This window comes from Anopheles moucheti, chromosome 2 (genome assembly GCF_943734755.1).
Source record: "Anopheles moucheti chromosome 2, idAnoMoucSN_F20_07, whole genome shotgun sequence".
In the NCBI taxonomy this organism is placed as follows: Eukaryota; Metazoa; Arthropoda; class Insecta; order Diptera; family Culicidae; genus Anopheles; species Anopheles moucheti.
In genome coordinates this window covers 57,714,298-57,740,299 of record NC_069140.1, presented here as the reverse complement: position 1 = coordinate 57,740,299, position 26,002 = coordinate 57,714,298, and the positions used below count along the sequence as shown (strand labels likewise).

The 26,002-nt window shown below is 42.3% G+C and overlaps 3 protein-coding genes across 4 annotated transcripts; 2 read left to right on the top strand and 1 right to left on the bottom strand.

Moving 5' to 3' along the window:
* Positions 1 to 2,034: 2,034 nt before the first annotated feature.
* Positions 2,035 to 2,707, bottom strand: LOC128297448 (protein KRTCAP2 homolog). Its single transcript, XM_053033085.1, has 3 exons — positions 2,540 to 2,707; positions 2,343 to 2,473; positions 2,035 to 2,281 (listed from the first exon to the last, which is right to left on the bottom strand). The coding sequence occupies exons 1-3, from the start codon at positions 2,630 to 2,632 to the stop codon at positions 2,173 to 2,175; spliced, it is 333 nt and encodes a 110-aa protein (XP_052889045.1). The 5' UTR covers positions 2,633 to 2,707; the 3' UTR covers positions 2,035 to 2,172.
* Positions 2,708 to 3,376: 669 nt separating this feature from the next.
* LOC128297084 (FHF complex subunit HOOK interacting protein 2A-like) lies at positions 3,377 to 7,251 on the top strand. Its single transcript, XM_053032648.1, has 6 exons — positions 3,377 to 3,457; positions 3,687 to 4,538; positions 4,598 to 5,051; positions 5,119 to 5,243; positions 5,317 to 5,522; positions 5,588 to 7,251. The coding sequence occupies exons 1-6, from the start codon at positions 3,377 to 3,379 to the stop codon at positions 6,408 to 6,410; spliced, it is 2,541 nt and encodes an 846-aa protein (XP_052888608.1). The 3' UTR covers positions 6,411 to 7,251.
* A 214-nt stretch (positions 7,252 to 7,465) lies between these two features.
* Positions 7,466 to 25,973, top strand: LOC128296828 (dihydropyrimidinase). Of its 2 annotated transcripts, XM_053032330.1 has the most exons (8): positions 7,466 to 7,541; positions 11,524 to 11,999; positions 20,370 to 20,464; positions 20,737 to 20,927; positions 21,004 to 21,425; positions 23,285 to 23,508; positions 23,699 to 24,429; positions 24,498 to 25,973. In XM_053032330.1, exons 2-8 carry the CDS (start codon positions 11,949 to 11,951, stop codon positions 24,575 to 24,577), a joined length of 1,794 nt encoding a protein of 597 aa, XP_052888290.1. In that variant the 5' UTR covers positions 7,466 to 7,541; positions 11,524 to 11,948; the 3' UTR covers positions 24,578 to 25,973. The 2 variants fall into 2 exon arrangements, with proteins under 2 accessions (XP_052888290.1, XP_052888298.1); XM_053032338.1 differs by lacking the exons at positions 23,285 to 23,508; positions 23,699 to 24,429; positions 24,498 to 25,973 and adding an exon at positions 22,479 to 22,721.
* Positions 25,974 to 26,002: the final 29 nt, after the last annotated feature.

Here is a 26,002-nt window from a genome sequence, read left to right as displayed (position 1 = left end):
TCGTTTCTGAAGCATTTTCGACGGACGGAACGGCGCAAAATACGAAAGAGATGCAGGATCCGTTTTGCCTTTTCCCTCTTCACTCTAATGCGTTTGATAGGAATGTGAGAGGAATGTTATTTTATAAACCTTAATTCTCACATTCCGGCCACCAAAGAAATTGAATTTATGGGTATATATGGGTATGTGCCTTGCCTTGTTATCACTGAAAACTATTAAAGTAAATAAATGTCAACATGGTTTGTTGCTACATGCTATTCAGTGCCAGTGCCAATCTTCCTATCCAAATTGCTGAGCACATTTGGATTGGGTAACATTGCCAATCGGTACGACGTGTTTACCGGATGCTGTGCGCAGCGTCACTACGCGAACTATTTCGTCCTTGCCAGGATGAACCGAAATAATACGCCCCATTGGCCACAAGGGCAATGCATGTTGTCTTCTTTGACGATCACCAGTTGGTTTTCTTTTAGGGATACTGATCGACCATTGCAATACTTGGCTCGCGCTTGCAATTGCAACACTCTAATGCGTTTGATAGGAATGTGACACCGACAGGCAGACGTGATTAATGCCATTATGCGAGAAAAAAAAGCTGGCCGATTCCGGGGCATTTTTTCCCAACTTCAAATTTCGCCAGGGGCCTATGTGTACGGCGAGGCCCTAGGTGACCGCCTACTCCGTCTACCGTTTGATCCGCCGCTGATATATACTCCTTCCATCTTAGAAGAATGTATTTTTTTTATAATATATTGAAAAATAAGTATATATTAAAAATTGAACGAGTGAACGAGCGGCATTAATAAAAATATTAGATCATAATGATTATTTAAATCCTTTGCTTAAACGCCCTACCATAAACACCTTGGCCCAAATAAATTGCCGTATGGATGAAAAGCAATTATCATCGAGTTAAATCATAATGTTTATGCGTAGTAATTTCAGTTTTCTGCACGTTTGTGCCAAGGGAGCGTGGTGGAATAAATATATTATTTTCAAACACAAACGATAGTAAATGAAAGCGTAAGGAATATATATTATTTACGAACGAAAATTAAGTTTATTTCGGACTCAAAACGTTTATCCATCCGACTAGAATAATACTAATAGTTAACACGATCAATGCCATGTCAGAAATTGAAATAGTCATTGTGGGACCGCTGTTAAAGCTTGCTTGACATTTTGTACAGCACATCATCCGAATTCGGATGAAGCGGCCGGGTATTGGCATCACTTGAGTACGGGTGATGCGGCGTAGAACGTGTTAAACTATGTTATCGTTGGTCGCGATTAAACGGTAGGATCAGTGGAGGATCAATCCCCTTGGAGGCCCAGGGCGGAATTATAGTTGGGGCTTCATCTCGCTTAAACTTTCAGTCGACTGGTACGAAATTCCATACAAACCAGCTGTTTTCAGATTTCCGATACCAGAAGAGCATCCACGGAAGAGGTAGCACCTTGTACAGCAATTTTGGTCGAAAACCGTCGAAAGGTATGCAATGTTTAAACACTAACTTTCCCGTTGTTCGAGAAAAATTTCTTCGAAAACTACCAGTTTCCGAATGTATAGTACCAGGAGAGCATCCACGGAAGAGGTAGCACCTAGTACAGCAATTTTGCACGAAAACCGCCAAAAGGTATGCAATGTTTAAACACTAACTACCCGACAAAAGTACAGGCAGTTCTTGAGATACGCGGATTCAGAGAAAAGCAATTTTTTTAATTTAACAGCAGAGTTAATTTATAGCACGAAATCCAAACACCTAGTACAGTAATTTTGCTCGATGGTGCTACCTCTTCCGTGGATCCTCTCCTGGTACTATACATTCGGAATTTGTGTAGTACTTTTACTACTACACAATTTTTTTGGGGCCCCCAACAACTTTGGCGACCGCCTACTCCGCCTACCGTTTGATCCGCCGCTGGGTAGGATAGTCAAAGTGCAATTCTCTGAAACAATCTAATTTAATGGGATATTAAATGAAAACTTATTCCGAATGTAAGCGAGCCAGTTTTCAGTTGTGTTAATTTTTATTAGTATTACCTCGCTGTGATTGTTGGTTGTTCAAACAGCATACGATACGCGATGGACCTTAAACCTAAGTGATGCAAGATCAAAATTGCATTTTAGCCCTGTGAATCTACATAGAGAGCCCGCGCAATGGAGCCTGTTCATTTTTTCTTTTTCTTCCCAGCATAGCTATCCACCTGTACCGCAACGTTGTGTACTTTGTGCGATATTTTGTTAACATAATACAGGGCCGCAATCGAAAAGAGTACGCTATGAAAATGGGAGTTTCGATCAGTACCAAGTTACAGCTTGAGAAAGCAAACACACTTACCACGAAGTGACACAAACGCGATGCACCAAACCGCACGCAAACAGTGCAACAATCAGGCAGAACGACACTTCCGGAAAAAACTTAGCCTGAAATCCGTAGCCTAGCACGACCGCTTCCAGGTTTGACACCGCCTTAAAGAAACATTCCACACTTTATCGTAATCCATTCCATCGGCACCACAGGTATTAATTACTCACGGTTAGGGAAAGAATAAAAAGCCACGATCCGAGGTACCCACCGAAGATGGTAGCGATTTGGGAGGAGGCCAACAAGGGCCGATACATTTGCATACCCGAAAAAATCAACACGGCTGATAGGGAAGCCAGCACAAGGGACACCGTCGTTGATACCGCTGAAACGACAATAGATATATCGTTATGGAAACTAGTTGAAAATACGAACTGCAATGCAACTTTTACCCATTTTTACAGGGACCGGCGTTTGCTAGGACAGTGGAAAATAAAGATTGTAAACACTTTCTTGACGTCGTGGAATCGACACTTTGACAGCAACACAATTAACACACCAACACAAACACACACACTTTACCACTGTTGTCAAACATGGAGAAAATCTAGCGGGCCTAGTTCACGCATCGATTAAACTCAAATTCGCGAATCGTTTTGAAAGGTTCTCATTTCTCGGATTAAACTTCTTCTAAATATTATGTAGGACGCAGAGTTGGGTTCCAATGATAAGAAATATTTTAAAAATTATCTTCAGCAATTTATGGCTGTGCAGTTCTGCAATGCGAATTGCTTTGATCGACACAATAATTTTATCGATTTGCACCATTGTCAAACAAAGTGCATTCAGTTGACAACGTCGAACGCATAAAAACAAGAGAAAAAGTCAATACAGAACAGGTGCAAAATCGCACATATAAAATTTGCAGTGTTTTGGGTGAAATTTTTAACTCATATTTTTACAGTACTTCTCGCGTGATTGTACATCTTTTGCATCAAAAGTATGAGTACTGTTCAGTGTTCGTTGAATTAATATATAATAGTGTACGGCCCCAATGCTACAAGTGAATGTTTCTCTGTCGAAAGTTTACCGAAATCGATAAAATGTTTGGAAAACTATCGGAAGTTTTGCAAACGGCAGCCGACGTGGTAAGTTTGCTTGATACAGTCATACAAACAGCTTTATTGTTGAACCAAAACAAAATGTCGTTTGCTTCAGACGAATGGCTAGACAAATGAAACTAGACTTACTACTGTTGTATTGTAAATAGCATGAAGATTAAAAGGATAACGCTTTAATTATATAATTTGTTGGTCAACAGTGTCTCCTGCTAGCCGCATTTCGAATAAACTTATAATTCACCTTCATGTTTTATAGCTTGCGCCGCCACCAACAGCATTGCAAGATTTTGACTATCATTACCGGTTGGTCAAAAACTTTTACATCGCCGATAAAACCTTACCAAAGATACACATTAACGATACCAACATTCCATCGCACCTGGACCAGATGCTGCAAATATTAATACGCGAAGAGCAACGGTTGGACGCTCCATCGAAAGTGGACACCATCCCTGCACTTGATGCATCGTCGAGCAACTTGGAAATGTCACCGAAACCCAATCCGACCCCGCCGAAGGCAGAGTGTATGGAATTCGTTCTAAGCAATCGACCGCTTGATGTGCTGATCGAATTTGCCGTCAACGATACACCGCCCGGGGCGCGCTATATTGTACTTAACTGGGTTCGACGGTTTCTTTCCTGCCTGAAGTGTCCACCGCTTGGCCATGCCAGTATTTTCCAACCCGTGCAACGATTGGTGGAAATCTGCAACGGTACATTTGCTTCCCCCTACGAGCGAGAGGAAATACTGTTCCTTGAAACGGTGGCCGGGCTAGTGCGCAAGGATTCAATACTGGTCAATTTGTTCCTAAAGTCTCATCACCATTCCGCACAAATGCTAGCTAACTGGAAGGGGTTAGGCGTAAATAAGGCACCAGTGAATAATCCACTGTTTGTAAGCACGAAAATTGAATATGATACGCGGCGAATCTCGCTGGTGGCGGAAGATGGTGAAGGTCCGTCGACGAATGAGGCTGTGCGTGGAGAAAATGACAAAAGTCAAACGACCGATGATACCGATGGTACATGCGAATCCGAGAGCTGTGACTGTGATGAAGAAGATCACTTTAGTCTGTTCGATGCAATCGTCAATTATCTGGACAGCGCGGTGAGTATTTAATGGGTCTTTCCAAGAAAAAGTATTCTAACTTTACTGTTCTTTTACAGGATAGCACCATAGTCGTACGAGCGTGCGAAGGTGTGCTCATACTAGCGTCATTACCAACGCTACAGCAATCCTGCAAAGCTATCCGGAACACGATCAATCGCTTTGCTACCATGATGGCTGGTCGGCTTGCGTCAAACTGTCAGCAAATTCCGGAAGACATGGACACAGGTGATATCGAAGATGCCAACGTAACGTGGGGATTGTTCCCGCGAGATCCCGAACAACCGCACTACATTGGACGCTACCAGCTAACGGCTTTTCTCTGTTGGTTGGATTACTGTGATTGCTTGCTGAAAGAAAGCGAACTACTAGTACCCGAGCTAGGACCGCGTATTCGCGACGAAATGCTGATCAACTATATTGAACCAGCGCTGGTCGGTTGCTACGCTCCCTTCATGCTGGTACTGACGGCAAAAATCATCAAAAAGACACAATCGAAGGCACTGCTCGACGGTATGCTATTGGGATCAAGAGTCGACGATTGGCACTTACTGGCGGTTATTTTATTATTTTTGTACAGAGATTGCAAATTGGTTGATCGGCGAGGACGAACTGATGGATGTTAACAACTGCCTACTAACGATCCTGATAGAAAATGCCCATGAAAATACGGACATTCTTCTGCCGACGTTACAGTTTGTTGAGGTTAGTAAATTATTTTTACAAGATCGGCTGGAAGCGTAGCTGAACAATGTTGCAAACCATATCTTTTCCACAGTCGTTGTTGGATAATCCACACGAAAAGATCCTGCACGGGATGCTGTTTTTCTACATCAACAATCGAGGTTATTACGATGGAAGTTCGCAAACCATACAATCGTGGTCTGACGAGGAGGACAACCGTGAACGACGGCGGGGCAGTGCTGATGATCCAATTAAGTCGCGCACACTGGCCCCTAGCAATATTTTGCGTGTCATCAATCAGTACGTATGACATTGTTATATGATTTGGAAAAAAAAACATTTGACTGATGAAATTAATTCCTCAGCTTCCTATTGCTACTGCCAAGGCAAATCATTAACGATGCCGGCGGTATCTGCTACGAGGAATATATGCAGGACGCAAACCGCCATTACCAGACGTGGATAAAGAAAACGCACGGTTTTAGCTGGCCGGTAGAAGCAATCTGGCCGAGCAGCGGTGAATCGTCACCTCTTGCGGGCACCAGTGTTGAACCAACGATGTCCACGTGCGCGAGCGGCCATATGACGGTAGTTCCGCTTCCCCCGATGAAGCAACCGAAAAAACAACGAATCAAACAACACACCACTGATAGTCAGGCGAGCATCGATCTACAAACGTGCGGTGACAGTGGTATATCCGAGGAAAGTTTCTACGAAGGACCGCTACTTAAGCTGCTATTCTCACACGTAAAGCAGATGAATACGCAACCGTATGAGCTAAACCTGGCCGTGATTGCAATCCTTTCCAAGCTGGCACTGTTTCCCCATCCATACTTGCACGAGATTCTGCTGAATCCGGAAATTCCAGTGGCAGCCGGTGCCACAACCCTTTGGTCTGTGATGCAATTCCTTGCCCGGCAGTTGCTGACAGAAATTCCGCGTGTTGAAGGTTTTCAGGAGAAGATCAAGGACACGGGTCGAAGGTTACTGTCCAATCCACCGCTTTATCACAAAGACTGCGAAAACGGCGAACCTACTTCGGGGAACAGCTATTCTGCTGCAGGTTTGCCGATTGAAGAGGAGGACGACATCAACGATCCTTTGTTTGAGTCGATCGTTGTGTTGGAAGAATTTTGCAAAGAGCTGGCAGCGATCGCGTTCGTAAAGTACCACCATGCGAAGGATTAAGGGACGATCGGAAATAGCGATCACGTGTAGCACAACCGTAGCATACGAAAGCTTCGTCCCCGTTGACCCAACCTGGTACTTCAGGGTCTGACTTTCCATGCTTTGAAGCCGTACATACTATGTTAAGTAGTGCAATATCGTTCAGGGCCCGTTAATGATTGAGCACGATATAGTTTTAATGGTCCATTTTTATCTAGTCTTTGCCAAAAACAAAACGTTACAGTGCAAACGAAACCGCAAAGCGAAAGGAAGGAAAATTGTGAGGAGTTCTTCGCAAATGCTAACAGAATATTCAACCAGTATCTTCGGTTATACAAGCGTTGGGTTGCGCTTTTCTTGGTTTTATACATTACGCTACAAATGTCCCTTTTAAGCGTTTCTTTCATTCTCGGTAAATATAGTTAAATTTTAATTAGTACAACAGAAATTCGCGAGAAACCAATTCAGATGCAGAAAAACTGTCCGAATAGCAAGTCTATTTGTTTAGAAAATGTTCAATCCTTCACATCTTTCCGATCATTTGTATGTTTTGATCATTTCATCTGTCTCACTCTCTCTCGCTATCCCTTCCGCTCTCTCTTACACATACAAGTCCTCTCCCTCTCTTTTTCCTTCTCTTTCATTTATGATTTGCTCGAGAGAATGCGGCAGGTGAGCGTTAGATAGTTTTTTCTCAATTTTTGCTCACTCTCTCTCTGTACAGTGGCTTGAACGCGAAGACGGACAGCGTAAATGAGTAAAATTTCCAATTCTATGTTGGAACAATGGGCAGGTAGTAAGCAGTTTTAATTAATTTTAGGCAGGTATTAATAAAAGAAACAAAAATAACGTTTAGGAACAAATAAACCATTCTGCGAACATTTTCTCAACCTGATGTAAAACAACGAGAAATGTGACCAACTGCACGAGTCTGAAGTCCGGCCTGATTCAGTGTATGCGTCCGTCACGCGTAATCTCCGCTCCGAGAAAGGCTTTCCGTGCTATGCGTTTTCTGTTCGTTGTTTTCCTTCGTCGCGAGTGGACGTGTATTGTCTGGTGAAGCCGCACACCGTTACCCCGTTTAAGCGTACGTTTCACCCTTCTAACTCCCAGCCGATTTTCGCTCAATCCACAGCGCACTTCAATTCGTCGGTGCGTGTACCTATCTGCTATGTTTGTGTGCGTAAAGTGGGGTGGTTCATTTTCCTATTTCCGTCCCGTGTGGAGCTGCCCCATATGTGCCTGAACGTTTTGCATCGTACTTTATTATTTCTATCCCACGGACGGGAAAAGAAACCAACTCACACCGAGGCTACCGAAACCCACCGAACCTACAGATACGGTGCGCGAACCATAGCAGGCAGAGAAGAGAAGAAAAATAGTAGTAACGGAAGGTAAAGTGTGCCACACCATCCGAAAGCGTGCGGAATGGCACACTCGATGTGAGAAACGGCAGGCGAACCGTGCATTGTGATAAATTGATGAAAAATGAATGCGATTAGAAATGGAAAAATGCAGTTTGCTCGTTTAGGATGCTGACGACTCGATACCACCTTTCCACGGTAGATTCCTAGTGTGTGACAAGTTTCGGTGCTCTTCCCGTGGTGGTGACCATTGTTGCGTTGTTTACTCAACTCCCCTGTACACCCATCTCTTCTGGTTGCCTCGGTCCGTCGCTACGGTTGTATGATTTTCCGTTCTCTCTCTCAGTCTACAAGGGACGCTTGCGTACGGTCGCGTAGGATAAAACTGATCGCTATGGGGAAATTTGGTGTATGAAAAAAGGTGCGTTATTTAATACAACGGTAGTGCCATTATCGACTATCATTGTTCGCAAGACGGAATCATTATCATACAACATAAATTGTGCACCCTTCGCCCGGGAGTCCAACTCTGCCTATCTACAACGTCATAGTTGGCGAGGTCTTTTTGCGTCAGGTTGCATGAAACTCCACCCAAAACGCAACATCGTTCTTTTCTTCCACCTGAAATGCTGCAACGGGCGAACGTTCCAAAAGGTATAGTGAAAGTGGTAAAGAAGGGTGAAAAAGATGCATAACCGTTTCGAACAGGGGGAAACTGGCAATGAATCCGACATGCCACCGTTTACCAGCCGGTAAACCGCGACCGATAAAACGACCGGAAGCGAACGAGGCACACCACGTCTGTCGGTCCCAATTTTTTTTTGCAATCCCTTCGGTTACAATTCACGTTGTTTTTCTTTGCAGCAAACTGTTTCCCCTGCTCTTTGCGCACGCTCGATACGGCGGTGGAAAAATCGTAAAGGGAAATTAAACGCCCCTTCCTCCCGAAGGGTGGTTTGTTCTGAGGCTGAACAAGTACGATTCGCTTGCAAGCGCATCACTGTTACGAGACGAAGAGACTTGATAGTCATACGTGAACATTATTGAGAGAAAATATTGAAATGATAAAATCACTCTCGCCCTCGCATGGGCTGCGTTTTGGTTGAGTGTTTTGTTTTATGATATGAATATTGAAAACCCGATAACGTTGGATTGATTTGAGCAGAGTGTGAATAAGACGAATCATGAATTTCCAACTCCACAGCAGAATAGCCACTCCTGCTCGAGTTCGTTTTTTTTTGCTACCTCTTCATCGGTATGAAGAATGCTTGATAATCTCTCGACGGTAGAAGAATACAACGTAACGGACCTATGGGTTGAATGATTGAAAAATACCGGAAAACTATTTCTACGTTTCACGATGGTTGTTTACGTACGAAATGTTTTTTTTTTCGTTTCATTTTCCGAGCGGTTGTTCACCGTGAGTTGAATCAATCGAAGACGACCGTGACTTTTCGGTTCTCCGTCATCCTCATCCCAATTATCCCACCGCCAAGTAAATTCAGCCGCGAGAGTCGGAGCGAAAAGCAAGACATTTATTTTTAGGATTTTCACAGTTTTTCCGCTGGCGTTGAAAATTCTATCCCCTCCGCTATCTTATCCGGGTGTTACCGTAACGTCCTGCTCGGAGTTCGGTATCACCAATGCCACCGCACTTCCCGAATACATTTCGAACGTGTGCAACGTTCCACAACATGCAGAACCGTACCCAAAACAGAAAACGCATCCGCCCATAAACAGTGAACGCGTAACTGAAGATTATCTAATTTAAGGATGCTGTTTTCGGTGACGGCATAAAATTAGTTTCAATTGCTACCCGTCCCCGTTGAGCTGATTAGGTTGTCGTAGATCGTGGTAAATCGCGATGGAAAAGGTTTCTTCGTATGGACGTAAATGACACGGCTTGTACATGCAGCATTAATGCACGCAAACGATGATCGCTAGTTGTCGCGGTTGTTTTACGGACACACGCCGAACGGTGTGGTTATTTCAAATGTTAATATGAAACAAAAAGAACGTAAAAGAATGCAATAGCTCCAAGGTTCATATAGCATTTCATATGTGTGCGTGAAGTACGACCGTAACTTTTATTGATATTACACCACTTACGATCGTTTTCCATGATGATGCTGATAGTAGTCCACTTTATCAGCAAAACTGATGGTGTGACCTGAAGGGCAATGGTACCTTTGAGGTGATAGAATTGTTGTGGCAGTCTCGATGGTTATTGATGGTTTGATGTAGCCGATTGCCAGATACAGATAGAGACTGTGGGTAGGTGTTGTCTACAGATGCCTATAATCAGCCATGAAGCTAAACGTTTACAAACCCAACTTTTGTTTTGATAGTAAACAATCAATTTTGGAACTATTCTTTCCTCGACAAATCTTGTTGTGTATGGTTTCGATATTTGAATTGTTGACTTACTGTCGTTTATCTGGATTTTCACAATTTACCGTGAATTCTTCTGAACTTTGAAGGGTGTTTATAAACATCATACACTTGTGACACATACTTCTTTACTTAATATGTCACAAGAACCGGGAAAATGTTATTGAAGAATTAGACATCAAAAAAGTAATGCCGTCTTCTTGCTACAGGTGCGAAGTCTGTTTAATCATCCCTTTCTTATGTTCAAACTTCAACGATGCCAAGAAACTCATGTGTCGATGTCGAATTTGGAAGAAAAAAAACTTTCCCCTGGGGGACCGCAGCTACATCAGAATTCCTCGTTAAAAAAGCTTTAATGACTTAACCAAACATGGTCAGCCTGTATTTGGCCACTTCGTAGCATCATCATTGCTGTGTTCGCATACATTCTACTCGATGGCAATAATCGTTCCAACGCCACGTGTTGCATCCGACACAACGACCGCGTAGAACGCGTTAAATAGAAGCGCAAAGAACCCTGCGAACTCACGCATTTGTGCTTTGCGGTTCACTGCTTTTTTCGGACACTTTGTCGACCTCGCATCAGTTTCGTGGCATAGAAACCAACATACTCGAACGGTTCTAACTGTAACGCAACATCATGGCTATTGTGCGCGGTGATGTATAGTTTCCGATGAGTTTTAAAGTTTTCCAAGCTGCTCGGTAAGATGAAGCAATGCGTTATTTTAATAGAAATGAACAGCGAGTCTCCCAATTTCGGTGGCTTTTTCCACAGACCGGAACATTGTACACTTCCGGTTGCGGTTATTCCTTGTGCCGGTAATCGAATTAAAATGCTTTACATGCTTCAACATCATGCCTTCAAGAATGGGCAGCGGTGTAGCGATGTGGTAGTCTACCCCTAGGCGAACCTAGTGACAAACGGGTTAAAAAGCGGTGAAATTCAACACCGTATCCACCGTCCTACGGGATCACGTACCGCTCCCCTCTTCGATGGATGTAACAAATTGGATCAACAAAACTTCTCGGCCCTTCGAACGCTGCTTCACCCTCTGCAAAACCGGAAGTCAAATGATCAAGTGCAAAAGCACGTATCGAAGCGAAACGGCAGCTCGGGAAGGATGGTGTCGTCGGGCGTTCTTTCTCCATGGACGCAAATGATTATTCGTCCGCTAATGAGTTAACGAGCTTGTGTCTAATTTGACAACACACAGGGAAAACCATTCGCGCCATTCGATTTGACACCAATGTCACGCAAATGATCACTCTCGCGTGTGTATCAACTTCTAATCCACAACAGCCCCATCCAAGATTTCGGTGCCCTGCTTACCTCGTTTACTCATTTCCCCTTTTTCGATGGTTTGATTTCTCGATGACAGGTGGTTCGATTAGGAGCCTTATAAAAAGTGTACATTTTCCAGTGAAGATCGTTCGTCGTCGTCCCTGCTTACTGCGATCCAGTGGCATTAATGCGTTAATGCGATATTGATGAACCATCGTTCGGAAGGTGTTTTTTTGTCTGGTGCGAAGAAAACCCGTGAAGTTTCAAATCAGAAAAAAATCCTCCACATCACGCACTCCTAGCCGTGTGAATTTGAGGTGAAAAAAAAGAAATATAGGGCCGAGATAAACGGAAAGTAGCACAATATCGGTGAGAACCCAGTACGATAGTGTTGTACTCCAAAGGAAAAGTTTCAATAAGTGCTACGGCTAGTGTGCTCCTGTGTAACCGCAACGGTAGACTTTGCAAAAGAAAAATACTCCAAAAGTCGATAAGTGAAACAACGGTCAATAAGCGTTAAAAATGGCATCTCCACCACCAGCTCCCGTGAAGAAAGTGCCGATTCATCTACAGGTAAGTTTGTGGGAAAAATCGTGTGAAATTTAAAAAAATGGTCCCTTCTTTCCATAACGTTTTTTTTTGCATTCAATGCATATTAATGTGTGGATACATTAAACTGTAAAACCGTGCGATTAAAAGCGTAACTGGCTTAGAGCGAGTGCGAGTCTTTGAGTTTCAACCTATTTAAATGAGATGCTGGTAACTTCATCTACGTGAAGGCGCCACTCAATCAGTTCATTCAAGAATCCTTTAAAAAGGCTGCGTTGCTCGACATCACACCAACGAGTAAATTAGGCAAACAAATACACCTTATGGTTAACTCATACGTTGAAGCTTGTTCAGATGGAATTGGTTTTATTTATTATAGTTTTTATATATTTGTATATTTGTTGGGACGGATCGGTTGTGTATTGGTGCAGGTCCAAAATCAAATCCTCCGGAAAAAACTCCGTACGCAAGGATTGATTATCTCGCTTCGGGAGAATAAAATCAAAGAAATGACAGACTCTAGACATCCCGGTTTTTCTCATTAACGCATCAACGCCACTTCATTTCAATTTGAGCCTAGAAGGACTTAACGGGCTGAGCCGTATGATGTCATTCTCATGACGTACGACCAGCCCACCGGAACCTAACGAGTCTAATCCGCTGTAAGTTTGCCGTACAGCTCGTAGATCTCGTCATGATAGCGGCTCCTTAATTATCCTTCCACACATGCGGGCCAAACATTTTTCTTTTCTAGGTAAGTACCTATAAGAACTAGCTTATAGGGCTAAGAAAAAAATAGAACAAACACATGTATATCGCAGCATAAATTACTTAATTAAACATAAGTCTTAATCGAAAAGGTAATATTTTTGATTGAACCTAAAACCCATAGCAGTCATAGGATCATTATCACTATACGCACGTCTACTTTGGTCAATTTTTAAAGGTCTTTAACATTGAAATTGACTCTAGCTTATAGTTCTGGAGAAGCGATCTTTCCTACGAACATTTTTCTTAAGAAAGTAAATTGCGCATTTCCGCGACGAATTGCCAGGATATCGAGTCCATAATTCAAGCACCGACTTTGACCGACAAGCACCGACTGAACAGAATTCAAGTCAGAACAGATCTTACTAGTGATTTATACAAAGAAATGGAACTAATGGAAGAAATGTACTATGACGCAATATTTTTTAAGCTTTATTGGTGATTTCGTTGCTGTGCCGAAGGAAATCAAGCTTGCGGTTGCGGTCAAGCTGTCATGAAAACAGTGGGACAGTTAGAACGTTGAAACGATATTGACAAACACTTATGAACCGAAATTTGCAGGTTATCGTCATCACAATCACGAGAACACCTCGCAGGCCAAGAAAAAGCCTAAGATCGTCCGCTTATAATAAACATTTAGATTCCCTGACTTGAGTGAAGGACTGAGTGAAGGCGACTTGATCGTGAGAAGGAGCGTTTTTAGATTTGGAACTTTACCAAACAAACTAAGAATAGGTATATTTAGGTCACCTATAGGTTTTATTATCTTGTTACAAGCGAGGAGTTTTCCAGAGGGTATGATGACACTGGACATTGGCGATGCGAGGTATGCTGAAATGCAAAGAATTTCGCCTTGCAAGAGTATATAGTTTGCTCGCTTGCATGAGTAGTCAATGTAAATGATCATTTGATCATCATCATTATATGATCAAAGCCGCAAATAGTAACATATTTCATGATTTTTGAAATAAACTCAACTGTACTTAAAACGTACGCTTAAAATTTTTAATTATTTTATGGTGATTTTATTAAACTGACGGGAAGTCTGGACTTATAACTACTTTAACATACGTATCTTCAAGCAACATTTCCACTCTACGCATAGCAAAAGAATAGTGTACCATCCTACAATAAACATAATCCCTTATGCAACATCACGCATTGCTTTATCTTTCACCTGCCATCGCACCAAGTATTGTAAGTGCTTGCCTTCTAGCTCATAGTCCTAAAATCGTTTGCTGTACCGGGTACGTCTATGAATTATTAATACCCCAGCAACGCACCAAACGGCCGTAAATAATCCATCCCGAGTGATTCACTGGTTGTGTTTCCCGACGTGCACTGTATCGTGGTGCAAACGTTTTGGTTTTGGGGTGCGACATTGAAGCAGGAACCATAGTGATTTTGCTTCACGATCGACTCGAGTTTAACCATATTTACATGTTTCACTTCCGTTCGGAAATTTATCGATACCAGGCCGATAAAGCCTAGTTTGTGGGCCGTTCTACCAGCTTTATTGATTCTACTTCTACCCCAAGGTATTGCCGAGCGAATGCCTGTCTGCCTGTTGAGGGTTAAGTATCATTAAGAAGTTTAGCTTCCACTTGTCGCGCCCTGTCGGTCTGTCAATTTAAATCAATTCGAGCTATTTTCCTTTCTGCCTGTGAGCGGTTTTGTTGTTTCTTTCCGAAGGATTGCAAAATTGTAGGCTAAAGATTCCTTCAGACAGTTGACCTTCAACATTACCCTTTCTAGGCTTCTTGTTAGACACAATGGCCCCTAAAATATGCTTCCACCTGACGGTCGTTCGTATTTGTTTAGGTTCGTGCTGGAACTTGGTTGTATCAAGCAGCAGCAACAACATTGTTTTTCTTTCTCGAGCCGCCATCCGACCATTTCCGGTGAGTGTGTTCGTATGCAATGAAGAAGAGGAGTGAAATAATAGAACAAGCCTCAACGGTGTTGATTTTAAAACAGTACTGCTGAGCAACAAAAATAAAACACCAAGAGCGAACCACCCGGCTCCATCACGCTTGTGGCTTATTCTGGTAGTGTAAGGCATCAGACCGGAACTGGGGGCCACTGCCGACGTTTACAGGTTTACACGGACGTTAGCTCAGAAAGTACAAGGAAAGGCAACGAGCAGACAACTACAGTCTACGCTCTCCCCGCTGCAAGTGATCGTTGTAGCTGAGTTCTTGGCAATTCAATAGCCGATTAATGCCGGTGACGAGTAAAACGAACGGATGTTACGTCAGCTTTTTGCGCGCGCCCAAAAACGGATCCGGAACGGCAAGACAACCGGACCGGTGAAAAATGGTCGACTGTACGATGACCCCGGGTGTGTTGGCATGGGTGAACATGAGCCTAATTGGGATATGGGTTGTCACATTTAAAAAATGAACAACGGCCCCAGCCGGAATGCGGCTGTGTCAGATTGGCTGAATTGAGCAAACGGCCACTATCGGAAGAGTCGTCGCACAAGCTAGCCAGCTAAAGGAGGCTCGCTGTCGTGTGTACGGCACACGGCACATAATCTTACATCAGCTGCATCAACGCTTTGCCTGCTTAACTGTACTGACCTTAATCTGTTTTGGGGGAGTTGTGGCACGATTAACAATTTAGCAAAAATGCAACTGGACAGCCTTATCAGACGGGCCGGGTGTACGATCGCACGCTGATTATGTTAATTGTGGCCCTCGCAGTCGGTTACTTATGGAAAATTGGCAAAATTAACAATCTTGTGCGATGTGCGTGCTGAAGGGATGGTTGGTTGGTTAATTGAGAGACTAACAGAGACTTTGAGTAGTTGTTGATCATTCGCTGCTTATTTATTTAAGGGGATTTAACAAGAAACACTAAACCCTGCTGTAATAGTACATGTCGATAAAACTCTGCTCTTTTAGAATTATGAGATATACGGCCTGATCGTTTTTGTGTGAAATTAATAAAAAAAACTTATTTAATTAGCAATAATTTGATGATATTACATTTTTTTCTAATAACTATCTTCTATTTTGGAATGGAGGCTTACACAAAAAATTCAATAACTCCCGACTCACCCATATTAATAACACATAGTCATTCAGAAAAGTAATTACATTCGTTCGATACAGTAACTGCTACTGTCGTCTGTTGAATCATTCATGCAATGAATAGCGCACACAATTGACAATGGGTAACGCGGAAAAAATGTCAGCGATGTTAAACCTCGACCACACGCATAACCACTGTCGATACCCAAGTGCTTCTCTAACAGCTGCCTGCTTGAAATAAAACTTAAAACGCTTGAGTATATTCTCCTTTTCTTCACAATAACAGTTGCACCGATGCACGTGGGGTGCTGGAAAAGCCCTTGCCCCTACCAATGCGCCGTGGTTTTCTCAAGTTCTAATGATGTTCTATCATTGCTGCGGTACTTCGAGTTCCATTGTTGGAACAACCGCCCAATTCTCAAGCACTCGTACTCTCGCTCGTTTTCATCCCATTATGTGTTAATGCTCCCGAAACACACTCGTGTAGTGTGCTGCATTCTACGCCTCTCTTCATGTCGATTATGTTTCCACAGCCGTAGGTTTGATAACATGATTAGCTGATTTAAAATGGAGGGGAAAACCCGGAGCAAGAAAACAAGCAGAAATGGAAAATCCACCTCGACACCTCGATCCTTTTCTCCACTTTTAGATGATGAGAAATTATTGGGGATTGTTTTTATTTTGGCTTGGCTTGGCATTGGAAACGCTCCTCCTTTGCATGTGTGGGTGCTGACTGTCGCTGAAAAGGAATTAAAATTCAATTATTTATACGCTCCGAAACGAATTTCTAGGCCGTCGATTGAATGAGTTGTTTGGACTTGTTTGGCGCTTTTCCACTTGCCATCTCATCAGCGGTGGTCAGCGAAAACATGGCGTTAAATTGAAAGCTCAACCGTGTTAACCGTTTGTTGTACAGGTTTGAGTTATTCGTTGCGTTACAAATGTTGTTGTTTTAATCGTTTTTTTACGAAACAGGAAACAAAAAGTACACTGATTTGGACTCCATCTCTCCTTTTAAATATATGTTCTTTGATTTTTTCGTAATGAATATCAACTGATCGTTGCCTAATCATGTTGGATTGATATTGCTTTAAGAGACAGCTACCTATTGGTGATATTACCTCCTTCGTATCGTTGATGCCGTTCAATAGTGTCCAAAGTTGCTGACTAACTGTGACCGTTTGTACCGCTCCACGCAATTGCGTTAAAATTCTCAATTAAGCTGTCATGAAAGCAACCGACCGTTTTGTGCGTCAGAATGCCAGACAGAGGATTACAATGGCCTTTTTACTCAGGTTAAAGGAAGAGATTGTAAAGAGACAACTTTTTTACATAAGAACACACAACGTTCTTCGAAATGGGGCTGGCCAGTCGAGAATGTTTCGATCAATCGAGAAGTATATTGCCATTCTAGGTAGAAATTTTAAACCCATCAGTTTGCAATCCAACAAAATATGCGTTCTCGTTTGTGGTTCACTACATTCTCTGGAGTTTGTTATAGAGGAAACCTTGGCCAATTCCCATTGGGTTCAGCTAGTTATTCTATGTATAGACTATTGATTGTAAAAGCGGCAAATAATATTCTTCGATTATTTATCGATTGTATTGTAACAGTACTATTTTGACCACATCCCATCTACTTTACTGAATAATTCTTATAATGACAATTTGAATGCTAACAGAGACACATTTTAAAAACTTTTATTGCAAACAGCAACAGCAGACTATGTTGAATGATTACTATTTGGTAAAGTATGGTTTACTAATTGTTATTAGCTGTCCTAGCTGTGTTAGTAATTGCTTTATCTATTAGTTTCTTTCTTTTATACTTTTCATTGATGAAGAAGGAAAGACTTTAATAACCCAGCGGCGGATCAAACGGTAGGCGGAGTTGGCGGTCGCCTAGGGCCTCGCCGTGTTGGGGGCCCCAAACAATTTGTGCTAATTAATGTATAGTATTAAAATTATTTAAAAAGTCAAAAAATCGATCAAAAATGCCTTCCTTGGTTATATAAAATATTTGTTTCTATGTGATTAATTAAATGCAGAAAAGAATATCGACTTCGTGACTTTAAAGTATGATTTTCGAATGTATAGTACTAGGAGAGCATCCACGGAAGAGGTAGCATCGGAAAAGGTATGCAATGTTTAAACACTAACTCTCCATACATACCAGCTGTTTTCACATTTCCGATACCAGGAGAGCATGTTTTTCAAGAGGTAACACCTAGTACCAGCAGAGCAAGATGGCGCCCAACAATTCATGAAATGTTTCATGAAATATTTCATGAATAAAATTTAGTGATGGGCAAATTTGTCCCAAGCTGCAAATGTCACCTCTTGAAAAACATGCTCTCCTGGTATCGAAAATCTGAAAACAATTGTGTGCGCAGCAACGGTATAGTGGTTTTCACAGTTGACCAGCTGATTTGGTCATTGGACAAATTTGTCAGCATTTTGTCAACTCTCGTGGCCCTGCACCTAATGGATCAAAGTATGCTATAAAACATGATCAATTGTAGAAAAAGTTCAGTAAGTAGAAGCTCACCACAGAAATCAACCGTTAATTTTTGTTCATCGCCTAAAACATCGACGTGAGTGAATGATCATGGAGGTAGTCTTTCAACATAAAAACTTGACCTAGCATTTTAGTTTTTAAATGCTAAAAGCTATGCAAATTTAACCGACTGTGCATAACACAAATTATTATTATTATATAAAATTTGCGTTGTTTGCTTAATGGGATACACAATGTTAAACAATCCACTAAATAATAAAAAAATCTAAATTCACAACTTAGTAATTCGCTTATTCTGTATTGCAAAACGTACTGGACTATATTCCTGTTATCAAGATTGTCCCGGTAAGAGGCTTCGTGTTATTTTCATGCAACTCAGATTACAAGTCACGGTATTGAACAGATCTGGTTTGCCCAAAACACGAACAATGACCATTGAGTTTTGATACTGTGCCCTCATGTATCCGCCCGCAATGATGACCCAAGTACAACCCGTACGAGATGTTTTGTGGATCGATCGATCGAAGCGCGACAGGAACCAACTCTTGCACCGGGACTAGGAAAGGAAAACTGGACAAATGTGGTTGCAGATCTGCTACGGTTTATTCAGCACCAGCAAGATCTATGAACCCCGCGTACGTTTTGGTTCGAAGCTGTGCCTAACGTTCTCGCATATATTTCAGACGCTGCATTGCAGGCCGACCACTTTGCCGTACTGGTCGACACAGTATTGCTGGAACAGTCACCCGGCACAATGCATCAGAGAATGAGCGATATCCCGCCAGAATATGCGATATGCGGCATATTCACGTGGAGTAATTTGATTGCATGAATTTTCCTCTGCATTCGGCTCCATCCTGATTGATGACGGCACCACTATCTGTGTTTGTCTCCGTGCTCGATGGTCTCGGCTGTCTTCCTCGGTGGTGTATCTTAAACATACCATTAGTCCAACCCTCTTCACCCCGTGGAAACAGGATCGGGTACTGTAGTAATGTAGTTGCCCCCCCTTCATCGTTTTTAAAATTAGAGGCCCCAACTATAATTCCGCACTGGGCCTCCAAGGAGATTAATCCTCCATTGCATTTGTCCATGGCTTTTAACATTAGTTCTTCAGTATTCTAAGGTTTTATTCATATATAAACAGAACATCATATTTTCAATTTGTAGCGATGCAGTATGTCAGGAAGTTTGTTAAAGATATTTTCCTTAATGCGATTCATTTAATCGATTAATATTTAATTGTTACGGTGTACTACTTAAGCCTAATTCTAAAATAGCTAAAGATAAAAGCACAATAATGAATATAAAAGATAGGCAGTGCTGAAATTTAGTTCATCTTCTTTACAGAATTCAGGAATCACAAGTCTCTTGAGCTTCATAAGAAGCAAACTTTACTCACCCGTAGGTGGATAGTCATGCAACGGTCCGGTTGTATTTTGGTACGGATTCTTTGGACCGTCCTTGGGATAAAATAATTATTTAACCATAGTAAACCTTGAATGTGTCTTCAGTAAAGCACACACGATTTATACCATCGCAGCAAGCGTTCTCTGAGCCAATACTTACCAAATCTATTCCCCGTTGAGCTCATTATTATCCGTGATCTCAACCAAAACCGAAGGTTCTGTGAATAAAGAATTTGCTTTAGAGTCAACTGTCCACAGTCGTTGTTCAATACGATGTCTGCAACTCTCCGAGATAATGCAGCTGGTGTAGTGAAGCCCGGACATCAGTCTGAAGCTGATTCTTCTGATGCTACTCCTGCCAATGGTCCCAAATCCATCGACCAGGCTGACGCATCAACCCAAATTCAAACAGAAACCTCCGAATCGTCCACAAACACGATGTCAGCGGAAGAAACTGATCTAATGGAGTCTGCAAAAGAACCGTCCAAAGTACAGAAGGTGTGACATAGACAATTGCGAGAATTGCCATTCAATCACAATTGCTATCATCGTTATGTGATGTTGGTCCAGCAAGAAAGAAGATGTCTAGGGAATTTAAATTAAACCTAAAGACCGAACTAATGTACGTGTTCTTCCGCTTTTCTCCATCTTTCTTTCCCGGCAGAGTGCGCAAAATAGACTGTACATCAAGCGTGGTCACGTCGTGAACCATGATGGAATGCAACAGGCGGATGTGTACATCGAGGATGGGACTGTTAGGTAAGTGGAAGGCAGGGAATCTAGTTCGTTCGGCAATTGCGACAATCATGGGATTCAATCCATACTGCGGCAGTTCCGGACAAAACTGTTGCCAAATTGTTTTGAGTTTATCAGCGTCGAGCGCCTGTTTGGCGTTCGTTCAACAATAAAATTATGCTCACCTAAAAGTCGTCGCATTGCCAAAAATCGATTAATTTCCGTGCGGAGGGTTCTCGCTCATAGCTTCCATCCTCGAACGAACCGCTTTGAAACATTTGTTCTTTCGTTCATAGGTATGTTGGTTCAGGTGCGGACTTTGTTGTTCCTGGGGGCTGTCGTACGATCGATGCTACCGGTAAGCTGGTTATGCCCGGTGGTATCGACCCGCACACACATTTCCAGCTAGAATTTGGTGGCACTGTGGCGGTAGATGATTTTTATAAGGGCACCAAGGCCGCAGTTGCCGGTGGAACCACAACCATCAGTAAGTAGAATCATCCGTTTTGCGACTAAAACTTGTCGCGAAGACGATTTTAATTGTTTTTTTCTTCTATTTCCAGTGGATTTTGTGCTTCCGAAGAAGGGCGAATCGCTACTTGAGGCGTACGATACCTGGCGAGCTCGGGCAGATCCAAAAGTGGTGTGCGACTACGGTTTGCACGTTGGCATCACTTGGTGGTCCAAGTCGGTCCGGGATGAGATGAAAATCCTTTGTCAGGAACGTGGCGTTAACTCGTTCAAGTGCTTCATGGCGTACAAGGGTCTATATCAGCTCAACGATTCCGAGCTGTACGAAGTGTTTGAAACCTGCAAGGAACTCGGAGCAGTGGCGATGGTACATGCGGAGAATGGCGACATTATCGCGAAGAATGTAACCAAACTGCTGTCGGAAGGAGTGACCGGACCGGAGGGCCACGAACTGTCCCGCACGGAGGAAGTCGAAGCAGAGGCCACCAATCGCGCTTGCGTTATTGCGCATCAGGTACGTCAGGGTTTTCAAACAGAGAGCAGTTTATATCATGATATAGTGAAATGGGCGAATTCTTAGCAACACTAGCACTAAACTCAACGGGCTAATGACACTGCAACGATCGCTCAAAATGGGGAAGTGATAAGATTAAAAAGAGCTATTGTTTATGCTTCAAGAACACATGGCGTTAGCTCAGGTACATAATGGTACAATATGCAATGAGAGGATGTGCTATTTTGCTTCCATGCCGATCCATAACAGATTAGATTACATTGTATAACAAAAGTTGTGAAGTGATATAGATACTTGTTTGCCTACTGTTTCAATGCATAACCTCCTGCAGATTGTCGCATAGCCTATATTTATTTCGTTTTGGTAAAAACCACAAAATTTTCCTATCTCAGTGCATAGACATATTGCTATGAATATATTACGACTGCAATGCAGATTCATAAAGGTTTATTATATAAACAAACTCAACTTTGTGACCAATTTGGTCTCTGTATAAAAACCAATATTCTCCACTACCATGACGGTGAAATGTGACGAGTGCGTGTGAGCACATCGTCTGAAAATTAACTTTGGAAGTAGGAAAAAGGACAACAAACATTGAGCTTGACCTACTTATACCACCCGATTGAGGTTATAGTAATGCTACCAGGATGTTCAATTATACAGGGGTCTCGGTGTACACCGAGGTCATAGGCAAATTAGCGATAAACACGCAACTACATTCAGCACGAACTTGAACTTTCACTTTCATTTTGAAAAAAAGTGCACATTAGATTTTCTTTATATTTTCACTTTCATTTCATATACTTTGCACTCTCTTTTCTGTTTGTTTATTTATTTCTTTGTTTTATTATTTATTTATTCCATGATGACGGCTCTCGCCGTATTATCATATTTCTTTGTTTTATTTATTTATTTTTTCTCTTCTTTCATTTTCTTATATTATTTTATAATTCATAATGGTTCTTTCTGAATTACCCCATCTTTTCTTTTCGACTGTCCTCGTTCTCTTCGTGTACTTCCGTAATTTTGCTTCCGGTCCTTCTAATGAAGGCTCACTGTCCGCTGTATGTTGTGCATGTAATGAGCAAATCGGCTGGTATTGAGGTAGCTCGCGCTCGTCGCCGCTACAATGGAACAGGCATCTTCGGTGAAACACTGGCGGCTGCACTTGGCACTGATGGTACACACTATCACGATAAATGCTGGCATCATGCGGCCGCCCACGTACTCAGCCCACCGTTGAGACCCGATCCTACCACGCCGGAATTTATGATGAAACTGTTAGCCCAGTAAGTAGTTCCTGCCGACGTGCGTATAACTCTAAGTGTATGGATCGCTGCTGTTATAGCTACTACGTTTCGTATGTCAATCGTTTCGTTTTAATCGATTTTTGTGCACTAATCTCCTCATACGATGCTACTGTTATCAGCTGCGTGTCATTTTCTGCGTGTTGTACTAAACAAACTCCGAATTTGCCACATTTACTTACGATACGAAATTGCTTGATTAGTGCAGACACAGGGCAAAACGAAAAATTGCAACTAAAACACTAAATCCCATTTCTACATTCACCCCCATCTAATCTTATTTTCTCCATGCTGCTGTCTGGACAATCGAACGCTGCGACAATTGTTCAACACATACTCCGCCTTACTTGGGCGCTTTAATGCGTAACCGGTGTTGTGAAAAAAAATACACACTGCTTCTAATCCGAACTAAACGAACATTATGGCAAACATCTCATGAAACACTGCAATACACTGGAACCGGTACCACAAACTCATCCTTCTTCACCCTGGGGGACAAACGACGGAAACACTCGCTTCCCTGCGAAACATCTCATTACACATATACAGACGAAGGCACCGCTGTACGTCACAAAAGTGACTAGCAAACTGGCCGCCGAGCAGCTATCGCAAGCGAAACGGCGTGGCCTGGTGGTGTACGGCGAAACGCTGGCCAGCTCGCTCGGCTGTACACTGACCAACGTGAAACCGAACGCTCTGGTATATTACACGACCAGCCCTCCGATTCGAAAGGATCCGGAAACTCCCCGACATTTGGTGAAGTTCCTGGCGCTGTAAGTTTACACCATACACTCCTTCCAGATATTGCGGATTATCATTATTAATTTGTAACGTAGTTGTACTTGTTGGTTCGTTTTATTTGTGTGATGTTATTGCTTCAAATAGTAACTGATCTTATCATACTACGGTTTTAGTCATAATATAACACTGAATCAACTATATCGACGCCTCATTATTTTTTAGGGACGATCTGCAAACGACTGGCAGTGACAACTGTACATTCAATCGCAACCAGAAGGAGTTGGGACTGAAAGATTTCTCCAAAATCCCGAACGGTGTCAACGGTGTCGAGGACCGGATGTCTGTGGTGTGGGAAAAAGGCGTCCAATCGGGACTGATCGATCCTCAACGTTTCGTGGCAATCACCAGCACGAATGCTGCCAAAATTTTCAACCTCTATCCCAGAAAGGGTCGCATTGCGCAAGGTTCCGATGCCGACTTAATCATCTGGGATCCAAAGGCGGTCCGTACGATTTCCGCCTCCACCCATCATCAGGCTTGCGACTTCAATATTTTCGAAGGCATGAAATGCCACGGCGTTCCAGAGTTTGTGATTGTGCGCGGACGTGTATGCGTCGAATATGAGCTGATTCGCGTTGCAGAGGGCCAAGGTGCGTTCCTGGAAACACCCGTCTATCCTTCATTCGTGTACGATGCATTGAATGGTGTTTCCCGCATGGAAGACGGATCTGACGAAAAGCACACCCGGAATGGGATCCAAAATCTGGACCTGAACTCCAAGTCGGGCCATGATGTAGATATCCCCGATACATACGCCCTGCCCGAGAAGTACATTCCAGGTCCGGCATTGAGTGTTATCTCCGGCGATTCACAGCTCAGCACTCCCCATAGTGCCCGTGGCCTACGTCCCGATGGGTTGAAGAATATGCAGGAATCCACCTTTTCCATCAGTGGTAAGGCTTTCAAACATCATGCTTTGTTTTACGTGCAATCATTTTTCACACCTTGTTTACATTTGTAGAGGAGCTCGACAAATCGGAATCACGCTCATGCATCCGCGTACGAGCTCCCCCCGGTGGAAAGTCTTCCGGATTCTGGTAAGGTCGGAAAGTATGTTCGAATTAATGAAAAAAATAAACAAATTAAGGAATGGTATGCAAAGTTACCTCTCAACACGATCACCTCCAACCATCCAAAGAAGTACACGTGCACTAAGTATGGGCCAACAGCACGACGAGCAACCACCACAACACACTCCTAAGGGATAGTTTCGAACGAATAGCCGATGCAAAAAGTTATGAAATGGAGAAATGAAATGTTTCGAAACCATATCAATGCGACCAAACAGAATTGATCTTTGCAATTGAAGTTATGGTAACTTTTGACGGGGGTCCCAAAGGCAATGGATAAACCAAACAATCAGCTAAGTAAATTAAATATATTATACGTTTTCGAGGTTATGCAGCGTTCCGTTCATACGAATTGAAATTTTGACTACAGTTCTGATTCTTTCTTAGTTGTAACATTGAACTCTAGGGTCTTGCTTAAGTTATTAATTTATTATCTATTTCTTTGGACTAATTAGCTGCTAAATGATTCATTTTACAATGGTCCATTTTTATTACACTTCTCTGTTTGGTCTCTCTGACACCGACACAAAATAAATGCTGGAAATGTACTTTAAAGGAAATGGATTGAAAAAACGTGCAATAGATGTAGGAGTTTCTGATGGCGGGTTAGGTTTTCAGTTAGCAGATAAAAACCATCTCAATTCGGTAGGTAAACATGTATGTAGCACACCAAACAACCATCATATATTTGCTGGCGCACAATGTCTTGATATAAATCTGGCTTATAAGTGATACACAGTGCATAAGATTAAGAGCTCACCGACAGGACTGAAACATAAAATCAGAACTTTTTTTACCTTTCCTAATAGGAGATTTGAATGCTGCTGGTTAGCTGATCTATGCTACTTATTTTCACAAGTAGCTAGAATTCAAAATTTATATTCACTAGTAAAAGCAAATTAAACAGATGGATGAGTATCGCCAAAGTTGTTAGAGATTAACGAAGAATGATCAAAGATTGATGGGACCGAAAGTATGGTTTGTGTGACTTACATGTGCAGATCACTACAATTGCCTTCATAGATTTTTTCGCCAGAAGCCTTGTTTTTGTCTACTGATATGAGCGATAGGTGTACGCGTGTTGTGCGTTTTTCTTCACAGCACAACCAGAAATCGTTTGTCTTCATGTGGAGCTAATATATATTAAGCTTAACTAGCAACATAACATTTGTTAGCGAATGCTTTGTTTGTTTTTTTTCTACAACTAGCTCCAAATATACTCTCATTCAAATTAAGCGAGCGGTTTTCCATGGTAACATAAGAATTACGCGATTAATTCAAAACCATTAAATATTACATTGACGTAATCGTATTGAAATCGTGTATCAATCGTGGTTAGTTGTAAAACCCTGAAATAAAGACAAGAAAAAATATTGCGCCATGTTCCAGGTTACGG

Coding starts and splice junctions, on each gene's coding strand:
- LOC128297448 (XM_053033085.1), bottom strand. CDS start 2,632: ATGCAAATGTATCGGCCCTTGTTGGCCTCCTCCCAAATCGCTACCATC. Junction 2,474..2,539: donor TTTTTATTCTTTCCCTAACC/GTGAGTAATTAA, acceptor TGTTTCTTTAAG/GCGGTGTCAAACCTGGAAGC. Junction 2,282..2,342: donor CGCGTTTGTGTCACTTCGTG/GTAAGTGTGTTT, acceptor CCATTTTCATAG/CGTACTCTTTTCGATTGCGG.
- LOC128297084 (XM_053032648.1), top strand. CDS start 3,377: ATGTTTCTCTGTCGAAAGTTTACCGAAATCGATAAAATGTTTGGAAAA. Junction 4,539..4,597: donor TCAATTATCTGGACAGCGCG/GTGAGTATTTAA, acceptor GTTCTTTTACAG/GATAGCACCATAGTCGTACG. Junction 5,052..5,118: donor ATCGAAGGCACTGCTCGACG/GTATGCTATTGG, acceptor ATTTTTGTACAG/AGATTGCAAATTGGTTGATC.
- LOC128296828 (XM_053032330.1), top strand. CDS start 11,949: ATGGCATCTCCACCACCAGCTCCCGTGAAGAAAGTGCCGATTCATCTA. Junction 12,000..20,369: donor AAGTGCCGATTCATCTACAG/GTAAGTTTGTGG, acceptor CTTTCCCGGCAG/AGTGCGCAAAATAGACTGTA. Junction 20,465..20,736: donor ATCGAGGATGGGACTGTTAG/GTAAGTGGAAGG, acceptor TTTCGTTCATAG/GTATGTTGGTTCAGGTGCGG.